At 36.9% G+C, this 23,582-nt stretch overlaps 1 protein-coding gene across 1 annotated transcript in view; it reads left to right on the top strand.

Moving 5' to 3' along the window:
• Positions 1–9,924, top strand: part of LOC140453706 (XK-related protein 6-like) — a 57,349-nt gene extending 47,425 nt beyond the window's left edge. The window contains exon 3 of the mRNA XM_072548666.1: positions 8,245–9,924. Within this exon, the coding sequence (XP_072404767.1) occupies positions 8,245–9,209 (965 nt within the window). The 3' untranslated portion in view covers positions 9,210–9,924. The remainder of the gene's footprint in view (positions 1–8,244) is intronic.
• Positions 9,925–23,582: the final 13,658 nt, after the last annotated feature.

Raw genomic sequence — 23,582 nt, 5'->3', positions numbered from 1 at the left:
AATTCTCCCCATTTTAAAAACACATTGCCCAGAGAGAATTGGAATTTTCAATTTGGATATTTTTACACCAAAGTACATTTGCAATGAGTAAATCTTATAATCCAGAACTGTGTGTTAAAACAATGTTTTGAAGTTCATTCTGGCCTGAAAATGAAATTCCAAACATGATAATCTAAACACTAGATTTCTGAGATTAAAATTTACCCAAGCTTCTTTCCTCCTGTTTATGTTTGAGACAGTTCTGTTGTCTGTCCTGTGTGTATTTATTGGTGCAGGTTTTTGCTTTTGAGACATTTAAGGAGTAGGAGATAAGTTATGTCTTTTTTGATTTTCAATTCCTTTTCAATCAACTGTGACCAATTCTAAGAAATTTTTACCATGCTTTAAGACACAAATTCCAAATCAACAATTTATACTAGTTTTTTTTTCACAACCGTGACTCGTTCCCTTAAAGTGATGTCATTTTAATCATGCATGTTCCAAACTTAATATAGATATACGCACTGCAATTTCAAATCATCATACATTCCCAAAATACAAAGTATCTCCAGATTTTGAGCTCCAGACAACAAAACAATATGAGTTATACAAGACAATGTAAAGCAACTAACAACCAAAGGTGCATTCAAACCAGACCACAAAGAGTTAACAGTGTACTCAGAAACCAGTCACTCTTCCTTTTGCTCACAGTTTTTCCAACAGCTCTATACTGTTTGTCTCTCAAGACTAACTAGATTAGATTACATTACAGTGTGGAAACAGGCCCTTCGGCCCAACAAGTCCATACCGACCCGCCGAAGCGCAACCCACCCATACCCCTACGTTTACCCCTTACCTAACCACGGGCAATTTAGCATGGCCAATTCACCTGACCTGCACATCTTTGGACTGTGGGAGGAAACCGGAGCACCTGGAGGAAACCCACGCAGACATGGGGAGAACGTGCAAACTCCACACAGTCAGTCGCCTGAGGCGGGAATTGAACCCGGATCTCCGGCGCTGTGCTAACCACTGTGCCACAGTGCCGCCCAACTCCTCGATTTTTTTTGTGTATTCTTTCACACCTCGATGGTTTCTTCACCCCGATATTTCTTTTTTTTTGTGTAGCCCTTAGCGCTCCAGTGGTTTTGTCACCCCAGTATTTTTACATGCGCCCCTTAAATTACCACACCCTTTAACACTGCTCTCTCTGTATTTGCTCCAACTGTGTTCTGACTTATAAGCACATTTACACACTGAGTGCCATCTGTCTAGAGAGTGGTAAATTAAAATACTCACCAACTCTGCTGTTCCTAGCACGTAGGTGTCGGGCAGAACACCCTATTTGCAGTAGAGTGTTTCAAGACTGCTGGAATGAATTTTATGAAGATCATAAATTTGCAAGAGACAGCAGAGCTCAAGGCACATAGTAATTAATTCATGCATTCTACTGATACAATATAGGAAGAGGCCAAAGACGTCCCTCAAATCTGGCCTTGACATGAGGATTCAATTACCCTCTTAATCAGTTTGGAAGATAAGTCAATGACACTTTAATTTCAAATATAAGTAAAATGTCTTCATACAGTTTTCTTGTAACATTAACATGGCAGCACATACTCCCTCCCCCTGTACACTATTGGTTAGTTAGTGCTGGGTTGTTCACCTATGGGTTTCGACTATAACACTCTAATAGTAGACTTGTTGCTGTTATCTGAATGGGCAGCTTTTGATATGCGGGAAACTAATGGTCACTTATGAATTTTTATCTCTCAACTATGACGTCTGTGTCAGTTGTTTTGTTCAGGACTGTAACAGAGTCTTCTATGAGATTTCCCATCATTCCAACTCTCTCAACCTCTCTCCTTGATAAGCGATAGAAAGTCCTTTCTCTATTATCTGTTACTTGTAATTAGTTCTTAAACCTTTCTTTCTAATATTTTGTTTAGTGATTTATATATATATAAATATTTATGTATGTATTAAGTTTATCATTTATTAGGAAACTATATCTGTGATTTTCTTGAAGAATCTTAATTAAAGTCTACTTGTGGTATTATAACTGATTGATTAGAAAAACCTTAAATGAAATAACTTATGAAATGTTCTTATTGTTAGGGTAGCAAAAAATGTTGCACATTCAATCTTACTGAGGAAACATTGTCCTCTGCTGAGGACAATGCTGCTCACATTTTGTAATTTCTGTTAAACATGTAATGCAAAGTTTCTTGGGGTTGTTGTCGGTCATTCTTGCTGTACTGTAATGGACTTAGCCATTACAAGATGGATAAGTCCTTAGGGCCCAATGGTATCTGCCCCAGGTTATTCAGAGAGGCAAGAGAGGAGATTGCCGGGGCCATGACCAAGATCTTTGTATCTTCACTAGCCACTGGTGAGGTCCTATAGGACATGTGAGTAGCTAATGTTGTGACTCTGTTCAAGAAGGGAATAAGGATGATCCAGAAAACTGGACCGGTGGATCTCACATCGATGGCTGGGAAGCTATTACAGAGAATTCTCTGGGATGTATCTGAAAAAGTATGGCCTAATTAGGGACAGTTAGCATGGCTGTGTGCAGGTTGGGTCATATCTTACTAACTTGATTGAATTTTTCGAGAAGGTGACAAAAGTGATTGATGAGGATAGAGTAGTGGATGTTGTCTACATAGATTTTAGTCAGGCTTACGACAAGGTCCCTCATAGTAGGCTCATCCAGATGATTGAGATACGTGGGATCCATGGTGACTTGGCCGCGTGGATTCAAAATTGGCTTGCCCATAGATCGCAGAGAGTATTTGGTGGAAGGGTGTTTTTCAGGCTGGAAATTGTGACAAGTGGTGTTCCACAGGGATCGGAACTGAGATCTCTGCTGTTTATGATAATTGACTTGAATGAAAATGTAGATGGATGGGTTAGTAAGTTTATAGATGATACAGAGATCAGTGGAATTATGGATAGTATAGAAGATTGACAGTGCATTCAGGGGGATATAGATCAGTTACAGAAATGGCACATGGAGTTTAATCTGTATAAGTGTGAGGCGCTGCACTTTGGGAGATCAAATGTTAAAGAATAGTATGCATTTAATGGCAGAACCCTGAACAGCATTGATGTACAGAGGGATCTTGGGGTTCAAGTCCATAGCTCCCTGAAAGTGACCATGCAAGTAGCTTCGATAGGATGCCTGTTTTTATTGGTCAGGGAATTGAGTACAAGAGTCAGGATGTCAGTTGCAGCCTTAGAAGACATTGGTTAGGCCACATTTAGAGTATTGCGTTCTTTTCTGGTTGCCACATCACAGGAAGGATATAGAGGCTTTGGATAGGATGCAGAAATGATTTACCAGGATGCTGCCTGGGTTAAAGGTTATGATCTATAAGAAGAGGCTAGAAAAACTGAGGTTGTTTTCTCTTGATAGATTATGAGATACAGAGATAGATGAATATGCAAGGAATGGAGGAATATGGGAGAGGATAAAGAAGGTCAAAGCAGCATCAGAAGAGAAGGGGCCTCTACTCTTCAGGTCGGAACCTTTAATCGGGACAGCTGATAAAAGTTTCTGACCAGAAATGTTGATTCTCCATCTCCTTTGATGCTGCTTGACCTGCTGTGCTTTTCCCAACTCAATTCTTTATCCACTCTAGCTCTCCAGCATCTGCAGTACTCACTGTCTCTATGGAATGATATGGCAGGCAGAAGGCATAATGTTCGGCACAGCATCAGGGCCACAGGACCTATTCCTGTGCTATTGTTCTATGTTCTAAAATGTTTAAGCATTGTGATGTTAGGTCCCGGGGGAAAAAAAAGAATGAATGGATGTTTACTGTTCTGTGATCTCAATGCCACTGGGGAACTCATAGAAATCTACCTTTAGAAATACATGTTGGAAACTAATCTAAAGAAACGTAAAAATCTGCAACATTTTCTGGATCATCATAAATGGTTTTGTATGTTTGAGATTTGTTGATTGTGGTTTTCACTTCGGTCATTTCTCAGATTATTTTTAATGATTACAAATTAAGTGTTAATCTGGATTAGATGCAAGGAACACATTTAGTATATGCTTTGCGGTTTTAATATTTTCCAAACTAATCTGTTAAAATCACACAAATTTTAGAATTTGGTGCATTGAAGTGAAGAATTTAACGTGCCATTTTATTTTACAACCACTGTTGACATTCATCCTCATCATTATTATTTTATAAATTCAAATATATATATTCGTTAAAAAAGACAAATCTTAGAAAAATGTCTATTTGATAATATCCCATGCAATTTTAATTTTAGTGGATCAAAGGTAAAACCTATATAGTTACCAAAGCATAATTTTGTATTAATATAATGAAGCGACATTAATTTGAAAATGTTATGCAGCCAGATCATCTGGTCTCCAAATCCCTAAAGACAAATCTGAAGATGAGTATTGGTACCCTGTGATCGTCAAGTTCAATTTCCTATGGACAATTTCCCTGCCACCTAGCAACCTCCGTGAATGTTCCTGACTTTAATTTAGAATTTGTTTTGGGAATAATCCTCAGGATTTAGCTATCCAGTCATCAGGAAATATTAGACTGATCTAAACCTCATATAACACCTGTGTAACCAAGAACTGATCCCTGCATCAACAACCTGACCGGACAACACCCTGGCCACACTGCTCAATCACGAACAATCCCAAATCCTCCCAAACACCACACTGCTAACCTGACTCAACCCAGCTACCTCTTAAATATCTGATTAATCCTTTACTCAATCTGACATGTCTATACCCTGAACTATCTCACCCACCAACCACCTCATCCACCCTAACCTATCTACTAATCCACATATCCAACTCACTTACTAACCACTTCACCCACATAACCACTTACCCTATTATTTTGTACCCCTCTTTGAAACTTCCCTACATACTACTTCACCCACTTAGCCATCTTACCTACTCACTTACTCAACCAATTCACTGACTCAATGATCCATTCATTAGTATTGCAACTGAACTTTTAGACTTCTTGCCATAACTAGCGAATGTGTTCTTTCTCTCAACTTTACTTTGCTCCAACAAAGTTCTCCAAAGGACCCTGTATAGTGCTTACCTGTGACAAATTGAGGCAGAAGATCCCAAAATAAATGCACAATAACATTTAAATTGGGATGATTTGGAGGTGCTGGTGTTGGACTGGGGTGTACAAAGTTAAAAATCACACAACACCAGGTTATAGGCCAACAGGTTTATTTGGAAGTACTAGCTTTGGGAGCACTGCTCCTTCATCAGGGGAGTATAAGATCATAAGATACAGGCTTTATAGCCAAAGTTGATATTATATATTGAAAAAGACCCGGATTGTTTGTTAAGTCTTTCATCTTTTAGAATGACATGTTGGTTTCAGTTCTTTCATATGTAAATCACAGAACTTTTTTAAAGTTACATTCTCAAGTGAACTTTAACAATTGGTGTCATGTCGGCCCAGTTGATGCACTGAGGGTGTGAGGTGTTTGTGTGAGACTGTGCCACAATGTTCAGACTGATTCTAATCTTTAAAAAAATTGGATTTACAGATCCTTACATGGATTTATGCAGTTTTTGAGTAAAATAAAATGTAATTCTGCAAGTACAAATTCACGCCATAAACTTATATGTGTGTGTGCATGTGGGTGTATCTGGGGGAGTGGTTTTATGAGTGTCTGTGAGAGAGCATGTGAATGTGTGTGAGTGTAAAAGGGTATAAGTCTGAGAGGGTACATGTGAGTATGGGAGTATATGTGTGAGCGTATGAGAGAGAGCTTGTGTATGAGAGAGGGTCTGCATGAGTGTATGGGTCTGTAAATCTACAAGAGGGATTTATAGAATCTTACATGGATTTGTGCATTTTTTGAACAAAATAAAATGTAATTCTGCAAGTACAAATTCACCCCTCAAACTTATATGTGTGTGCGCATGTTGGGGGGGGGGGGGGGGGGGGTGGTGCGGAGGTTATGAGCGTCTGTGAGAGAGTGTGTGTATGTGCATGAGTGTGAGTGTAAAGGAGAATAAGTCTGTGAGAAGGTGTGTGTGTGCATTCAAGTGTGGGAGTGTATGTGTGAGCAAATGAGAGAAAGCTTGTGTATTAGAGAGGATCTGCAGAGGTGTATAGGTCTGTCGGAGTGTGTGTGTGTATGTGTCTGTGTGTGTGTGTAGTGCAGTGGGGTCACCTGTAGTGTGACATGAACCCAAGGCCCCAGTTGAGGCCATCCCCATGGGGACCCATGAATTCAGTGCCCTTGGGGATGGCCTCAACCGGGACCTTGGGTTCATGCCACACTACAGGTGACCCCACTGCACTACACACACACAGACACACACTTACAGACCCATACATTCACGCACAATAACGCACAAAAGTTCTATGATTTACATGTGAAAGAACTGAAACCAACATATTCATTCTAAAAGATGAGAAATTTAACAAACAATCCAGGTCTTTCTCAATATATAATTTCAGTTACATCACACTGTAAACTTTTGCCGTAAAGCCTGTGTCTTATCATCTTATACTCCACAACCACCTGATGAAGGACCAGCGCTCAAAAAGCTCGTGCTTCCAAATAAACCTGTTGGCCTATAACCTGGTGTTGTGATTTTTAATCAAGTTGGGAGTTATTGAGTGTTGCAGCAATCTGACCACCATCAGTTCTGCTAGGAAGCTCTGGGCCTTCCAACTTCAACCGAGACAGGTTCCTTTTCTGAGAACTAAATATATAAAGAATAAGTGTCATTGAATGGAATTAGGTATTTTAATCTACTCTAAAGATTCAAATGAAATCCTGAATTAAACGATTGCACCTGTATGGTTCAGCTATGTTGTTTAGATTTTGCATTTTGTCTTCAAATTACTTTCTTGTATGCTAATGAGACAAACTACTTCATATTTTTAGTTAATTTGTATTAGTTTGTTTTAATACAGCACAAGTTATCAAGTTTGTTATTTATAATACAATACTATATCCATAATGTTTGTGATCTTCATACTTTAGCTTAATGGGATTATTTCTTGATAAATAACCTGTAATTTCGATGTATAGTATAAATATCATATTTTACAGCATTCTCCAGAGGTTGTGTTTTGATTTCTTCAAGTCAAAATAACTATGCTGGGAGTACCAGACTTTTTCAATGCAGAGGAACCTCGATTATCCGAATACCAATATGCGAAGGAGATCTCGAGGTCCCGATAGAAACATTACATCAAAGATGTGTTTCCAACAGTGATTGCATCTTTTGTTTATAGTGATTAAATAGGCATAGTCTCTAAATAACTGACCTCCCGCCCTCTCTCTCCCCACACTTTCCCTGGTGTTCTACAGAGGGGTGTACCCTAAACCCTCCTTCCCCAGATAATCTCTCTAACATTGTCTTGTACAGGCCAAACATGGAACCTCTCGAAAAGTTGCAGTAAAAGGGTGTGTGTTTGTGAGCACGCTATTTAGAGACTTGTAGACGGGGTTTGGAGGCGGGGCAGTGTTGGACAGGATTGGGGAGCGGGGTGGGGCGATTTTGGCCCGGATTGGGGAGTGGGGGGCAGTGTTGGATGGAGAGGTTGGACGGAGAGCAGTGCTGGGGGGCAGGGGCTCGCACGCTGTAAGCTGCTGCTGTCCCCTGAACAGGAGCAGACTTTAAAAATTCCGAGCACCAGAGGAAAGACATTTAATAAATTAACCGAATAATCGATTATCCGACCGAAATAGTGCCCACCCATCTCGTTCGAATAATCAAATTTCCCCTGTACTTTAGAATGCAACTTTAACATTTAAAATACAACTTCAAAGGTTTATTTTACAAGTTTGAGTTTGTTTTATTGAAACTCCAGTAAAGTTAATAATTAATAAAAAGTTAATTCAAATATTTTACAAATTCTGATTTTGCAGTCTATGTAATAGAAGACTTAAATTTTGTTGTTTGCTCATAAAGATCTGCACAATCCAGTTACACTGTCACTTGGTTTTAGTTGCATCATCGCAAATTACCACATTACTGGATTTGTTCACAAAACCTAGAAGATAAAATTGAAAAAAGTTGTGAAAGAATCTATGTTTCTATTAATAATGATTTTAATTCTTCATTTAGATTGAGAAAATTGAAACAGTGTATCAGTTATATCAGGCACATTACGGTTATTTATGTAAATTGTGCACAAATTTTCATCCTGATTCCACTTTTTTCACTAGATATACTGGAACCAGAGAATTTAGTGCTGTAATTATAACCATGTTTTCTCTCTGTCATGCCAGGTTTGTCCTCTATGGCCTCCCTGATGTCCCTTGCCTGGGTGCTAGCTTCATACCACAAATTGCTGCGGGACTCCAGGGATGACAAAAAAAGCATGAGCTACAGAGGTGCCCTAATCCACATCTTTTGGCGTTTGTTTACCATATCATCCAGAGTCATTTCTTTTGCATTGTTTGCTTCTATTTTTCAGTTATATTTTGGAATATTTGTAGTTGTGCACTGGTGTGCAATGGCATTCTGGATCATTCATGGAGGAACAGATTTCTGCATGTCCAAGTGGGAGGAAATTCTGTTCAATATGGTGATAGGAATCGTATACATATTCTGCTGGTTTAATGTCAAAGAAGGCCGGACACGATATCGAATGTTTGCCTATTATACTGTAATCTTGACAGAAAATGCTGCCTTGACTTTTCTTTGGTATCTTTACAGAGATCCCACAACCACTGACTTTTATGCCATAACTGCACTGTGTACAGTTTTTATTAGTTTTGTTGCCGGGGCAGCATTCATGTTCCTGTATTATGGTTTACTTCATCCCATGGGACCACGGACAAGGATCCTTACCAGTTCTTGCTGTGCTGAACTCCTCTGGGGAATCCCTCTGCCTCCAGAGCTGGAGGCCATGGCAACAACGCCAGCAGCACCTAGAGGATCCCAGACTACACCAACCAGAGTGGCAGGTGATCAAGAGGAGGAGGATGCAGCAGAGACCTGCCTGCCTGTATTCCAAGTGCGACCCACAGTGCCACTTACACCATCAGGCCGACCCTACCTACCGGAGGGACCAATCATCAAGATTGACATGCCAAGGAAAAGATATCCTGCCTGGGATGCCCACTTTGTAGACAGAAGGCTGAGGAGAACAGTTAATATATTACAGTATGTAACTCCCACATCTGTAGGTATTAGGTATAGAGATGGGCCACTTGTATATGAGCTGCTACAGTATGAATCTTCACTTTAAAGCTTCACCCATTGATACTGACAAAGAAGTAATTATGTTTACGTCAGGCACTCAGACACTCTCATACAACTCCCAAAACACAAAGCTCACAGATATGTTTTCCTTTTCCTGGTAGCTGTCTGTATATAAAGATATTATATATGTTTTGTAAGTAACAAAAAAAGTGAAAAAAATCTTTTTACGTGGCAAAAATACAGTATTTATACTGTATATTTAATGATAAAAGTCTTCATTAGGAATTTCCAACAGTTACTTAAAAAGTCACAAATACCAGTGCATACATGCACACGTACAGACACAGATACAGCATAAGTAATACATTTACATACACTCCATTTACCTGTATGCAGAACATTTAAGGACTGACGGTAGGTGGGACTGAAAAAGCAAATCATACAACATCAATTAATAAGAAAATTTATAAGTGGTGCAATTTTAAATCCCTTTCAGGGTTTTGTGAGCTTGTGGGGTTTTTTCAGTTCCACAATCCCATCCTTGGCAAAAAAGTCATGTTTCTAAGTAAATACTATATGTTTCTTTGTGTACGTGAGCTTTTTATTCAAGTAATAACAATCTGTTATTACCATTTAAGGTGCAACCATATGTCAAGTACAGCGCATCAGATCTTTGACATATAGTTTTTCTTTTTTAACTGAAATATTGCTGTTTGGTTTTGTAATTTACAGAGTGCTTTTTTAATTTAAATAGTTGCAGAAAATTTATCAATTTTATAACTTGCAGCATGGGAAAAAAAAACTGGAGTTTTTCTTTACCTGAATATACCTGATTAATTGCTTACAATCACATGAGCCGCAGAATTATATAACAGGTTTTTATAATGTTAAATCCATAACAGCTGTCTGCCATAAACGGATAGGCCAAAATACTCTGGCCAAAGCCATATGGTGAGATTCAATAAGCCAATTTACAGCCTCCAACACCTAGCTTTCTTTTAACCCTTGTGTGCCTAATCAGGCCTTTGCATGAGGAACGAGCATGCAAACTTCTGGAATAGGGTGACTCTTATGACTTCCTTATGCAGCTCAGGTGTATTCTGGTGCAGAGATTCCCAGATAGCTTTGGCTTAGGAGATTAAAGGCTTCCTTGGATAATGTGGATTGAGATTTTACTAGTATGAAGCAATGTCAAATATTATCACAATGTTATTTATTGTGCAGCAAAAGTATTGCATATATACTTGGACATATGCTACTTTCTTTTTAATACAACTCAATGGACATAATCTAATTTAAGGAAACTATCTACAAAACAAATTTCTTTCAGACTTTACAGGATATTTCATTTCATATTTAAATATGTACAAAAACACATTCACATCATAGGCCCTTCTAAATTCGAAGCATTTTAGCATGATAGAATTTCTCCAAACTTATTTTAAAAATTAGCAAATAATTTTGCACTGAAACATTTTCTTTCTCTTACTCATATATTTCAAATCAAAAATACATTGAACAAAGATTTAATTAGCCACACTATTTTCTATGTATGCATTGAGTTCATTCACCGTATTTGGTTTACTGATTTATAGTTTTATAGTGCTAATCAACGTATTAGAACATCAATATTTTGTAATATTTTCACACACCTACCATCCTTTAGAACACATTGATTTCCTTTTCAATCAATGAAGTAGTGGTTAAAAATTGAACCAAATTACATGGGCTGTATGCAAGATTATGAATATTATAAAACATCTCACTAAGAATACAGCATTCAGAAAAATTGAGGAGTAAATGACTTTATTTTGAAAGAAAACTTCAAACTTCTATTCCACACTTTATTATTTAAAAAGCTGAATCATTGAATCACTGATTCTCTGAAGAAACTGTTTGTATATTTAAAGAAGTCAAAAAATGTCATGCTGGAAAAGCACAGTGGTCAGGCAGCATCCGAGGAGCAGGAGAATTGACGTTTCGAGCATAAGCTCAGTTCGAAACATTGATTTTCCTGCTCCTCGGATGCCGCCTGACCAGCTGTGCTGTTCCAGCACCACATGTTTTGACTTTGATCTCCAGCATTTACAGTCCTCACTTTCTCCTAGCCTATTTAAATAAGCAATGTTGTAACAGATCTTGAGGCAATTTTATTTATCCTGTATTCCCAGTGGGAAGATGTATCTTATCTATGAAAATACATATACACACACACACCTCAGTGAGAATATTTCCATGAGATATTTTGAAATTTTTTGTAAACCACAATGTTAGTTCATATCTATCAAGTAGATAGTCAAACACTTTAGTAAAAGCAACACAGTACTGTAAATCTGAAACAAACACAGAAAATGCTGGAGAAGCTTAGCAGATCTGTCAACATCTGTTGTAAAAGAAACAAAGTTAAAGTTTCAAATCCAGTATTATCTCTTCACAATCTGCTGAGTTTCTCCAGTATTTGTATTTGTTAGAGACATGAACCACATGAAATGATACATCATTTAATTAACAATGGTTAGAACCACAGCACTGGAACATGCACATAACCATGCTTTTGCTGTGTTTGGTTATTCTTAATGCTCACACATGTTGTCACTTCCATATCACACTACTACATTAGCAAATTTTAATCTAACTGTATAAACTCCAATTCAAATTTATGAAATTTATAGTTTATTTTCCTTGAAGTTATTCAAAATTTATGATATAGTTCTGCAAAAAAAAGACATCTGCAATACAGTGACTATTAAATGACTCCATGTTATTCTGCAAGATCAACCCTTTCTGTTACTGGTGGCATCTTATAATTTTTTTCTCACGGTAGACCATTGTCAATTATCAAAATACTTTGTTTGATAGATAAATAGCCAAAGATACTTAATAAGAAAATAATGTAAAACATGATTCATCTGATGACCTAACACATCTATGTATTATTTTCTATTCCAAAATACTTACCCACCAACATAGATTCAATTTTTTTTCTAGCAGTTGGCTCAGGCCATTTGCTTCCAACCATCTCTAATGGACTAGTAAATTAGAGCGTTGCAGAAGACAATTGGTCCAGTGTGCTTTTGTTGGTGTGAGTTTTCAGCTGACACTTTCCATATCAATCTAATGTGTCAGCCCTTTCTTCTGTCTCTTTATATTCTTCTGTTTTAAATACTTAACAATTCTCTTTAAATTGGCATACTCCTGCCTTAATAACCATTTGTCGAATACATTCTAACATTCTTTCAATATTAAACTATTCAAATCCTTTCATCAATTTGAAAACTTTCATTAAATCAATTCTTAGCATTGTTGACAGAGCCTTTTACAGCAGCTCTTCATGATTGGAATACAGTTCCCTTAGCATTATTCCAATGACTTTTGCATGGCTCTTATTCCCTTCCTATAATGTAGTGCTCAGAACTTCAATTGTATCCTTATCAATGCATTCAACATCACTGCCTTCATAGAGTCATAGAGATGTACAGCATGGAAACAGACCCTTCGGTCCAACCTGTCCACGCCGACCAGATATCCCAACCCAATCTGGTCCCACCTGCTAGTACCCAGCCCATATCTCTCCAAACCCTTCCTATTCATATACCCATCCAAATGCCTCTTAAATGTTGCAATTGTACCAGCCTCCACCACATCCTCTGACAGCTCATTTCATACACGTACCACCCTCTGCGTGAAAAAGTTGCCCCTTAGATCTCTCTTATATCTTTCCTGTCTCACCCTAAACCTATGCCCTCTAGTTCTGGACTCCCCGACCCCAGGGAAAAGACTTTGCCTATTTATCCTATCCATGCCCCTCATAATATTGTAAACCTCTATAAGGTCACCACTCAGCGTCCGACACTCCAGGGAAAACAGCCCCATCCTGTTCAGCCTCTCCCTATAGCTCAAATCCTTCAATCCTGGCAACATCCTTGTAGATTTTTTCTGAACCCTTTCAGGTTTCACAACTTCCTTCTGGTAGGAAGACGACCAGAATTGCACGCAATATTCCAACAATGGCCTAACCAATGTCCTGTACAGCCGCAACATGACCTCCCAACTCCTGTACTTAATACTCTGACCAATAAAGGAAAGAATACCAAACGCCTTCTTCACTATCCTATCTACCTGCGACTCCACTTTCAAGGAGCTATGAACCTGCACTCCAAGGTCTCTTTGTTCAGCAACACTCCCTAGGACCTTGCCATTAAGTGTAATAGTCCTGCTAAGATTCGCTTTCCCAAAATGCAACACCTCGCATTTATCTGAATTAAACTCCATCTGCCACTTCTCAGCCCATTGGCCCATCTGGTCCAGATTCTGTTGTAATCTGAGGTGGCCCTCTTCGCTGTCCACTACACCTCCAATTTTGGTGTCATCTGCAAACTAACTAACTGTACCTCTTATGCTCGCATCCAAATCATTTATGTAAATAACAAAAAGTAGAGGACCCAGCACCGATCCTTGTGGCACTCCACTGGTCACAGGCCTCCAGTCTGAAAAACAACCCTCCACCACCACCCTCTATATCTCCCATATCCTTTTCCACAGTAAATACTGATGTAAAATATTCATTTAGTATCTCCCCCATTTTCTGTGGATCCACAGAAAGGCCGCCTTGCTGATCTTTGAGGGGCCCTATTCTCTCCTAGTTACGCTTCAGTCCTTAATATATTTGTAAAAACACTTTGGATTCTCCTTATTTCTATTTGCCAATGCTATCTCATGCCCCCTTTTTGCCCTCCTAATTTCCCTCTTAAGTATACTCCTACTTCCTTTATGGTCTTCTAAGGATTCACTCGATCTATCCTGTCTATACCTAAGTTCTCCCTTTATTACATGAGATCTAACCTTGCTAATCAGTCTCCCATGGGGAACCTTGTCAAACACCTTACTGAAGTCCATATAGACCACATCTACTGCTCTGCCTTCATCAATCTTCTTTGTTACTTCTTCAAAAAACTCAATCAAGTTTGTGAGACATGATTTCCCATGCACAAAGCCATGTTGACTATCCCTAATCAGTCCTTGCCTTTCCAAATACATGTATATCCTGTCCCTCAGGATTCCCTCCAACAGTTTGCCCACCACTGAGGTCAGGCTCACCGGTCTATAGTTCCCTGGCTTGTCTTTACTGCCCTTCTTAAACAGTGGCACCACGTTTGCCAGCCTCCAGTCTTCCGACACCTCACCTGTGACTATCGATGATACAAATATCTCAGCAAGAGGCCCTGCAATCACTTCTCTAGCTTCCCACAGAGTTCTCGGATACATCTGATCAGGTCCTGGGGATTTATCCACCTTTAACCGTTTCAAGACATCCAGCACTTCCTCCTCTGTAATGTGGACATTTTGCAAGATGTCACCATCTATTTCCCTACTGTCTATATCTCCCATATCCTTTTCCACAGTAAATACTGATGTGAAAGATTCATTTAGTATCTCCCCCATTTTCTGTGGCTCCACACAAAGGCCGCCTTGCTGATCTTTGAGGGGCCCTATTCTCTCCAAGTTACCCTTTTGTCCTTAATATATTTGTAAAAACACTTTGGATTCTCCTTATTTCTATTTGCCAACGCTATCTCATGCCCCCTTTTTGCCCTCCTGATTTCCCTCTTAAGTATACTCCTACTTCCTTTATACTGTTCTAAGGATTCACTCGATCTATCCTGTCTATACCTGACACTTCATTCTTTTTCTTAACCAAACCCTCAATTTCTTTAGTCATCCAGCATTCCCTATACCTACCATCCCTTTCACCCTGACAGGAATATACTTTCTCCGGATTCTTGTTATCTCATTTCTGAAGGCTTCCCATTTTCCAGCCGTCCCTTTACCTGCAAACATCTGCCTCCAATCAGCTCTCGAAAGTTCTTGCCTAATACACGTCAAAATTGACCTTTCTCCAATTTAGAACCTCAACTTTTAGATCTGGTCTATCCTTTTCCATCACTATTTTAAAACAAATAGAATTATGGTCGCTGGCTCCAAAGTACTCCCCCACTGACACCTCAGTCACTTGCCCTGCCTTATTTCCCAAGAGTAGGTCAAGTTTTGCACCTTCTCTAGTAGGTACATCCGCATACTGAATCAGAAAATTGTCTTGTATGCACTTAAGAAATTCCTCTCCATCTAAACCTTTAAAACTATGGCAGTCCCAGTCAACTTCCATTCAAACAAGTATGAAAAACAAATTCAATTTGCTTTTCAATGCCCATTTTCATCTACAATCTGTCCGCACAGAACATAGTTTTCTTCTCAAATTACTCTTTAAGCTGTATTTCCTTTCCTTTATTTGTCCATTTTGAACTGAGGCTACCATGCTTAACCAGCTAACCTTTCAATTTTGATATTCAGACTTCTCTTTATATGATATCAGCAAACTTTGATGCAATTTCCCTCATGCCTACATCTACATTATTTTCATAAATGAAAAGCTAAGAGAATTCCCAGCATAGATCTGTAGGCACATGACATGATATTCTCCAATGTAAAAGAAAGTCTTTATACCCTCTGTCTTTGATTTTTATGCTTTAGCCGTTTCGCTAGAGGCAGCAGCTATGTGTAACATAATATCACTGTCTTCATATTCATACTGTTTGATTTTTGCCTGGAAGATTCCCAAACACAGTGGCCTGGATTTTCCTGTCAGTCCCAAAGCAAGGGTGGTTATCTTGGAGTTTGCTGTCTACAAAGATCCAGCGCTCGCTGAGCGAAGTTTTCCCTTTCTTGGTGGCAGTTGCTAAGTGAAGGGGGATATTTGGTTTGTAATAACAGTGGTGTCAGCAAGCGAAGTACAGAGGCAGTCACATTAAAGTATTCATGAAGAACAAGCTAGAAAATTATACACACTTAATATGTTTCACTTTTAAGTTAAATTCTCAAATTATGAAATAAACTATTATGATTGGGTTAATGAAGATGATAAATACAAACATTTAATTGCAAAAAAGTGATTTTTTTTAATCATTAAAAAATTTAACATTCTACAAATATAAAATTGATATGGGTGCTAAACAAAAACCATGAAACAGTAAGCTATTAAAATCCTAATTCCATTTCACTCAACAAAATGCAAATTTTTCAACAATTTTTATAGTGAGACTAAAAGCATAAGAATGGATGTTCTCTCCAATGTGATTCATTTCCTTTTTAGTCACAGTATGAGATATTTAATAGTGTACCTCTGAATAAAATTAAAAAGAAAAGAATAAAATTAAATGACAGCAACCTCTGGATCTCTGAATTATTCTACGTGTCAGGATTCCAGACATCACTGTCAGTTTCAGTGGAGGAATGACAGTAAATGGTGACAGTTTTACCATCAATACCACCGCAAAATCCAAACAATCACATTGAGTGATTTCTTAGCAAATTGATGACTGATAAGGCAGAGACCCACATTACAATAGTTGATAGTGAATACAACCAGAAATATGATTTTGAGACACTATTTCAGTGTTGCTTTAAGTTCAGCATTTTTCAAAGTATCTCATGAAAGGAAGTAAAAATTCAGGAAAATACTGAGGCATAATTTAATTGTGAAATCTTTTCTATATACACACTGAAACATATTTACACACAGCAGAGGTTGACTATAGCTACAATCCATTTACAAGTAAATGAAGTGAGACAGATTAGGTTAATTGACCAGCTACACCTGTTTTTAAAGACACTGCATTGTACCAATCAAAATTGGTGCCATCATGCCAATTTTGTGGTTAAAAAAATGGATTGTGTAAGACACAACTTGTTGCACTTTTTTAAAGTTCATGTGTGCCATTGTTTAACGTAGTGAAATATCTTTCCACATTATTAGGGAATATTTTTTAATTCAGACTGTGGTGCACTGTTGTTTGCTGGGGAGTCTAATGAACTCAAGCAAGATGAAGCTTATCACTAACAAAAAAAAAATCTGCCTTTTTCTTTCTGGACTGTCTAGCACAATAGTCATGATTCGTTATACTAGAATCTTTAGTATGATATCTGTACGCAACTTTAGTAAGTTAACCCTTTGCGTACTGAGAAAATAGATTAATTTCCTTTTAGAATTGAAAGAAAACCTGCCACAAAGGATTTTGGTATCATTAAATCTTAATTGATAGTCAAAAATCATATGTAACATTGCCAATAATCTGCCATTTAGCTGAAAATGTACAATCACAAATTCTTTTCAGCACCCAAGGGGTTACAATAATTTAATTTAATTATATAATGCCAACGTCTATATTACCTAGTGTGATTGGCTGACAGGTGTGTATTAGCAAACACAAAAGCATACCTTCCTTGAAACAGCAAATTGCAAGGGTGCTAAATTTCAAAACACACTAAATTGGTGTACTTTTTTAATGACAAATAGTATGATTTATTTTTATAAGCTGACGTTTAATGCTCTGAGGCATTATATAATAGTGGTAATGAACAATATGGTATGCATTATTAGTTGGTAAATTGCACTTTAAGACAACCTAACTCTGGCACGCATTACCACTGATAATCATTACATTTATGTTCCTTATCACTGAAGCAAGTTAGTCATTTGTGTCATCGTATTTCATCATATATAATACTATTATATCTTTATATACACAAGAACATGTGCTGCAGCATGATGTAAAGTGTGCAAGCAACTCTAATTTTGCAGCAGTCAAAGGACCTAGATAGTAAATCATGAATCATCTAAAGGGCTTTCAAGGTCAGCTTGTTATCTAGTTCAAATATCATATAAATCATAAAATACTAGTAAATGAATTTGCTATTTTAATTGATTTTTATAAGGCAGCAATAGTCTAGGTTGTCTTCCTAGGAAACTAGCATTTGAGGGATCATTTCATAAATTTATAGAAGACAATAGGTTGGGCTTTATGCTTTTTGGTAATATCCAGCTAGAAATACTTTGTACAGCAGTGGGCCAAAGCCAAACACTTCAGACTGGTGCTAGCAACTTGCAAATATGCTAGTTGCATTTTACAATCTGCCACAGTGACTTGTCATCAGATGAACCACAATGTTGAGCTATCAATGCTAAAATCTATGTATGAAAGTAATGAAAGGCCCAGTTATTTGTCTGCTAGGAGCAAATAGGATATTGGTTGATTACCATTAGTTAACAACACATGCATTTCAGACTTTGGATTCATGTGTCACACTATTGTTTGGTGTATTTGTTTCATTTACAAAAGAAGTAAATGATCAATTACCACCTTAGCTTCAGAAATGCCATGAATTAATACTGACCACTTAATATAGGACAATGTATTTGCAAATATAAATTTGTTAACATGTGTACTGCCTTTGTGGCTATACTGTTCAACAAACATTGAACAGATCAGGTTTTTCATTATCAGCCTTCATTACAGGTAACTTTTTTTTTAATTGGCTGGTTCTTTTCCAGTCATATTTGGAATGGTATTATTGAGAGCCGGAATAAGAAATTGGGATGTTTAAAATTAATAGCAAAGAAAGGAATCCTATAATTTTGCATCATCTGTTGCTTATTTATATTGAATGATATATTCCCGAGCAATGTTATTATAAGAAAGCAATTTTTAAACAAATCTTCAATTATGAGTCATGTACTCCAATGCATTTTAACCTAATATTAAAATAACAAAGAAATTAAGGATCAAATTTAATAGGGCCATTAATAGTCAGTTAGGAGACAACAATGGGACTAGAGAATTGGCAGGGAAGGCATGAGGCCGACTGTTTATCATCTTCCCAACTGAGATTTTCTCAGCAGTGAGGATGTTGGAAATCAGTCTGACTACCGAGTTGCCAATTGAGGCTCTTAAGTGGCTAAATAAGGATCATCTCCCACCATGCTGGCAAACTCATTTGGGGAGACAACACAGTTAAATAATAAAACACCATGTCAACTTAGGAATCCCATCTGATTGGGCCCCATGTGCCCATGGAGGCCTTCTTTGGTGGTCAGGGCTGTGCTCCACATCCCATATAAAAACCCTCCCACCCTTACTAATCACAGCTGCCCCCACTCCAAGCACAAACCTGAAAATTGCTGGGAGTTGCCTGACTGGTCCTAGTAAGGCTGACCTCAGTTTGATCCCAGGATAAGTGCAATCACAGCAATGCCTTGTGATTTCACTAGGACAGGAGAACTGCTGACCATCTGATTGGCCAACTGCTCTCAGAAACAGGACATCCTCTCTGAAAATAATGAGTTCTCTGACATTGCTCATTTGAACAAATGTCCAAAAATGACCAGGCATCATGCAAAATCATTTAAAATTCTCTCTACCACCTTTCCCATTTTATCTCTTATGTTCAAAAGGTAGAAATGGATAGTCACCTATGAGTTGTGGCTGAGTCCAAATCTCTTCCATTTGAGGGGACCCCAGAAATAAAACCAAATGCAGCCATTCCATATTTCCTTGTGCTAATTAACCCTGGCATGCAGTCTTTTAAAGTGTTATCTGTGTTAAGGAAAATAATGTATTATTTGTTCTGCTGACCATGAAAGCCCTATGTTCTTAAATTATCTTAGCTTAGGATGTGATTTTAAAAAAGACAAAGGAAAAACACTTTGCTTCTCAACCTTGTGGTGCCTTTTCTCTAGGTGCTTATGGTACTCCTATCAAGGCAGCCACTTACAGCAAACAACAATGCCAGTACCTTTTCATATTATGTGCCAGTGCAGTAAAAATAAAAGAATCACTGTATTATATATATATATATGTATGTATGTATATTATATGTGAGGTTCTAGTGCAGCTGCATGGAAAATTTGTATTTCTCCTGCAGGAACAAACACATTGAAAAACATAAGGTTCTCAACAGGAAATAGCTACTGTGTTAATGGGAGCAACATCAATAATCAAAGGTGCTAACATCGAACCTCAGTTTTATAGTGTGGTTTTTAGAAAACAAAAAATAAACCGAATACTTCCTGTGAAGCCTTACTGTAGATTGATATAGCTGTTTATCCAAAAACAACACAAAGAAACTGTAAATAATGTATGGAAGAAAACTTTGCTATTTCCTATAATGTAATGTTATATGTTCAGATGTATGTTTGGTTAGTGAACTACTCTTACCTCAAGACAGTTGAGAAGTTTTTTTTTCCTATTTCAAGTTACAGCAATCCATGTGAAGCTGAACTTTGCCCAGGTGCTTTTTTCCCTTCTTTCTGAGGAAGAGGTGGGCCTGTGAGTTAAATTGACAGGCTTAAAAGTGATGACAAATTTATCAAACAAAAATGTGCATGAAGTAATTAAGAAAGGATATTTATATGGCTGTAAATGTCAGGAATTTGTGAGCATGTGTGTACTGTACATACATTTCCTCTGTGAGATATACAGTTAAAAAGTCAAATGAAAAAAATGATTTTCAAAGGATATTTATCTGACCGTGCTCTTTTCACCTTGATACGAAGCCCCAGCTCCCAACTATGCAATATTCCAGTCTCTGAAACCTCCAAATTTTAGGAAACTTTCTTTTCCCCATATTCAAACAGTTTTTCCTTGCAAATGTTTCGTATCAACAAGGTGAAAATGCTAAGTGACTTTTTCTTGAAGTATACATGTTTTATTCATGGTAACAACATGATATTGATAATGAAATGGCATCTTCTAACTGTGCCAGATTTTTTTCCATTTTATAGTTTCAGTTTTACTTTATCATAGTTATATCTACCTCATTATAATTTCTCTGATTTGATGTAGTTTTAGTTTGCTTTCCATTTGAGATTTAAAAATTAATTGGTAGATAGTTTTTAAATAAAACTGTTTTGCTTTTGCAATAAACCTGAAAGCTATATACACAGATTTCAGTCTTGACAAGCCCCTGTAAAAATTACAATCAGTTATAATGAAATTTCTATGTATAACCTATGACTTGAACTAATAATATTAAAAATACACAATACGTTACGTTCCTGTTTTAAATAACTGCAATTTCGCATCAGTTTTCTAGTGTGCATAAGGAAAAGACTAACAATGACAAGTAACTGCACCATTGATTCACATTCTAGTGGGCTGTTCAATATTGGTGCCCCCAATTGCCTAGATACCAATTATAATAAAAATATTCCTGTAACGTATACCACATTTTCTTCTGTGGCGTCCTTTACATGGTATAAGCTGACACCGTTTGCCTACTTTCTTTTTCTTAAAGCACGCTGTCCAGTATGTTCTATGAGAAATCATATAATTAGAGTATAATATGGTGTTAAATCATTTTGGAATGTCTTTTTGGAGTTGCATATGTCATGTTCCTAAACTCAACAATCCAATCAGTATATACAGTAATGTATAATAATTATAAATAGCGTATAGAATAACATTTTTAAAAAATAAGCAATGTTAAATGCTTTTTCACAAAAAGCTTGTATTGGGATGTGATATCAATAAATTGAGTAAGTGGTCTCTGTAATTATTGACAAATGAAGTTTTTGTCAGTTCTTCTTGTGTATTACATTAACTGTCTGCAGAAGGTAGAATTGTAAAACAGGTAGTAGATTTTAGTTGGAACATGGAATTAAAATGATATCGGAAAAAGTTGTGAATACTTGAAAATAAACTTTCAAATATTTCATTTGGTTGAAGCTATGTCACTCCCTTGTGCACTATCCACAGAAATATATTGTTAATTTGAAAGCTTCATTTTCTGAGCGCCTGAAGTGTTTGTTCTGGATGTACAAGGAAAATTATTTGTAAAAAAAAACAGTCTGTGCTGCCATTATTTTCCATTACTATGTGTATAAACTAATTATAATTAATAACTAACAATATGCAAAACTATACATGTAAAAAGATTTAACAATTTGTAATTATTAATGTTTTGTCTGAACAAGGCCATACACATTTGTTCCTCTGAATTGCTAATATTTAGTCAGGTATGTAGCAACATATGTTATTCCTTTACAGTTAGGCTCCTCTTCCATTTCAGCTAACATCTGTAGTTAACAAAATCAGTTCATTATCCTTTCTTCAACACAACTGCCCTAAAGGGGTCAATTATTTATGATTTAATTAACATACAGTCTCATTAAGTATAACTAACAAACATTTTAATTTACTATAAGCCTGTCATGAAGTATATATAATTTACATCTGATACCAAAACATAACTTAGGTAATTGTATAATTCCCTTGTGAAATAAAGATGAAATACAAAACAATTGGATCTACTTAGTGAACTCAAATGTAAGGAGACTATGTAAGATGAAAATTGTTCTAATTCAATAATGAATGTATATTTGCATTAGTTTTGATTCCAACTTTATTTGTAATGATAATCCAAGCTCTTTTCTGTTGGTTCTCCAATATTGTCCATGGAATACCCGATTCAGGATCTAGAAATAAAAGGTTCCACAGATAAAATGCTCTTCATATCCAATGAGTATCTTATTTATGAAGGAAGTGCTGATTCTAGTTCAGATGCAGAAAGCAGTAAATCTTTGAACTGGTTTTTTTATGATGTATACTGTTTTATTTTGGCCAGACTTATAACAGATCAGGCGAATATGTTAACTTCTTTCAATAATCTTTAAATCAGTTTTAAAATTAAAGTGAGGAATTTAAGAAAATTTACATTGAGCTCTTTTAATATTAATTTATTTTGAATTTTTTTTATCTTTTAGTCGTTAATGTACTATATATAGCTAATACCTGACTTTTGGCATTTTACAAAATTAGGCTTTGCAAAGAAGTAAATAATATTTTTAAATTGCCTTTCTATTACAATCACCATAAATAAATAATTCAACCACAGCAAAAACTTGTACTCGTATAACCTCTAATGTAACACTATAAAATTTCTCAAAACACTTCATAAAAGCATTAAAAAACAGACTTTAACATCAAGTCACCTAAGGAGATATTTGGGTGGATGATCAAAGAATAACTTCAAGGAGGAAAGTGAGGAAAAGAGATTCATGTGGAAAATTCAGAGTTTTTGGTTCAAACTGATGATACAGCAACCAATGATGAAGCAATTAAAATCTGAGTGTTCAGGAGACCAAATATAGGGGAGAACCAATATCTCTGGGATTTGTGTGACTGGATAAAATTACACAGAGAAGGTGAGGTGAAGCCATGGAGGCATTTTGAATCACTGAATGGCTACAGAATAAGAGCACTTGGTTCGGGCCTATGCTAACTTTTTGCAAAGACAATTTAGCAAGCCCCACTCCCACACTTTTTCCCTTGTAGCACTGAAAATTCTGGCTGAAGGTGCTTATTATATTCCTGACTGAATCTGCCTCCACAATGTTTTCAGGCATTCCACAATAAAGACTTTGATATTAAGGATAAGAATTTTAAAATCAAGGTGCTACTTAATCAGAAACCAATGTAAATAAATGAGTACAGATTTTTCAGAGATTGCATCCAAGTCTTTAATCATATAATCATATAAACAGCAGAAATTAGAAATGCATCAAATTTACAGAGAACAAAGTGTGGAC

This window comes from Chiloscyllium punctatum, chromosome 3 (genome assembly GCF_047496795.1).
Source record: "Chiloscyllium punctatum isolate Juve2018m chromosome 3, sChiPun1.3, whole genome shotgun sequence".
NCBI classification, from domain to species: Eukaryota; Metazoa; Chordata; class Chondrichthyes; order Orectolobiformes; family Hemiscylliidae; genus Chiloscyllium; species Chiloscyllium punctatum.
The sequence above is the reverse complement of the archived record's forward strand: the minus strand, read 5'-3'. Positions and strand labels throughout refer to the sequence as shown.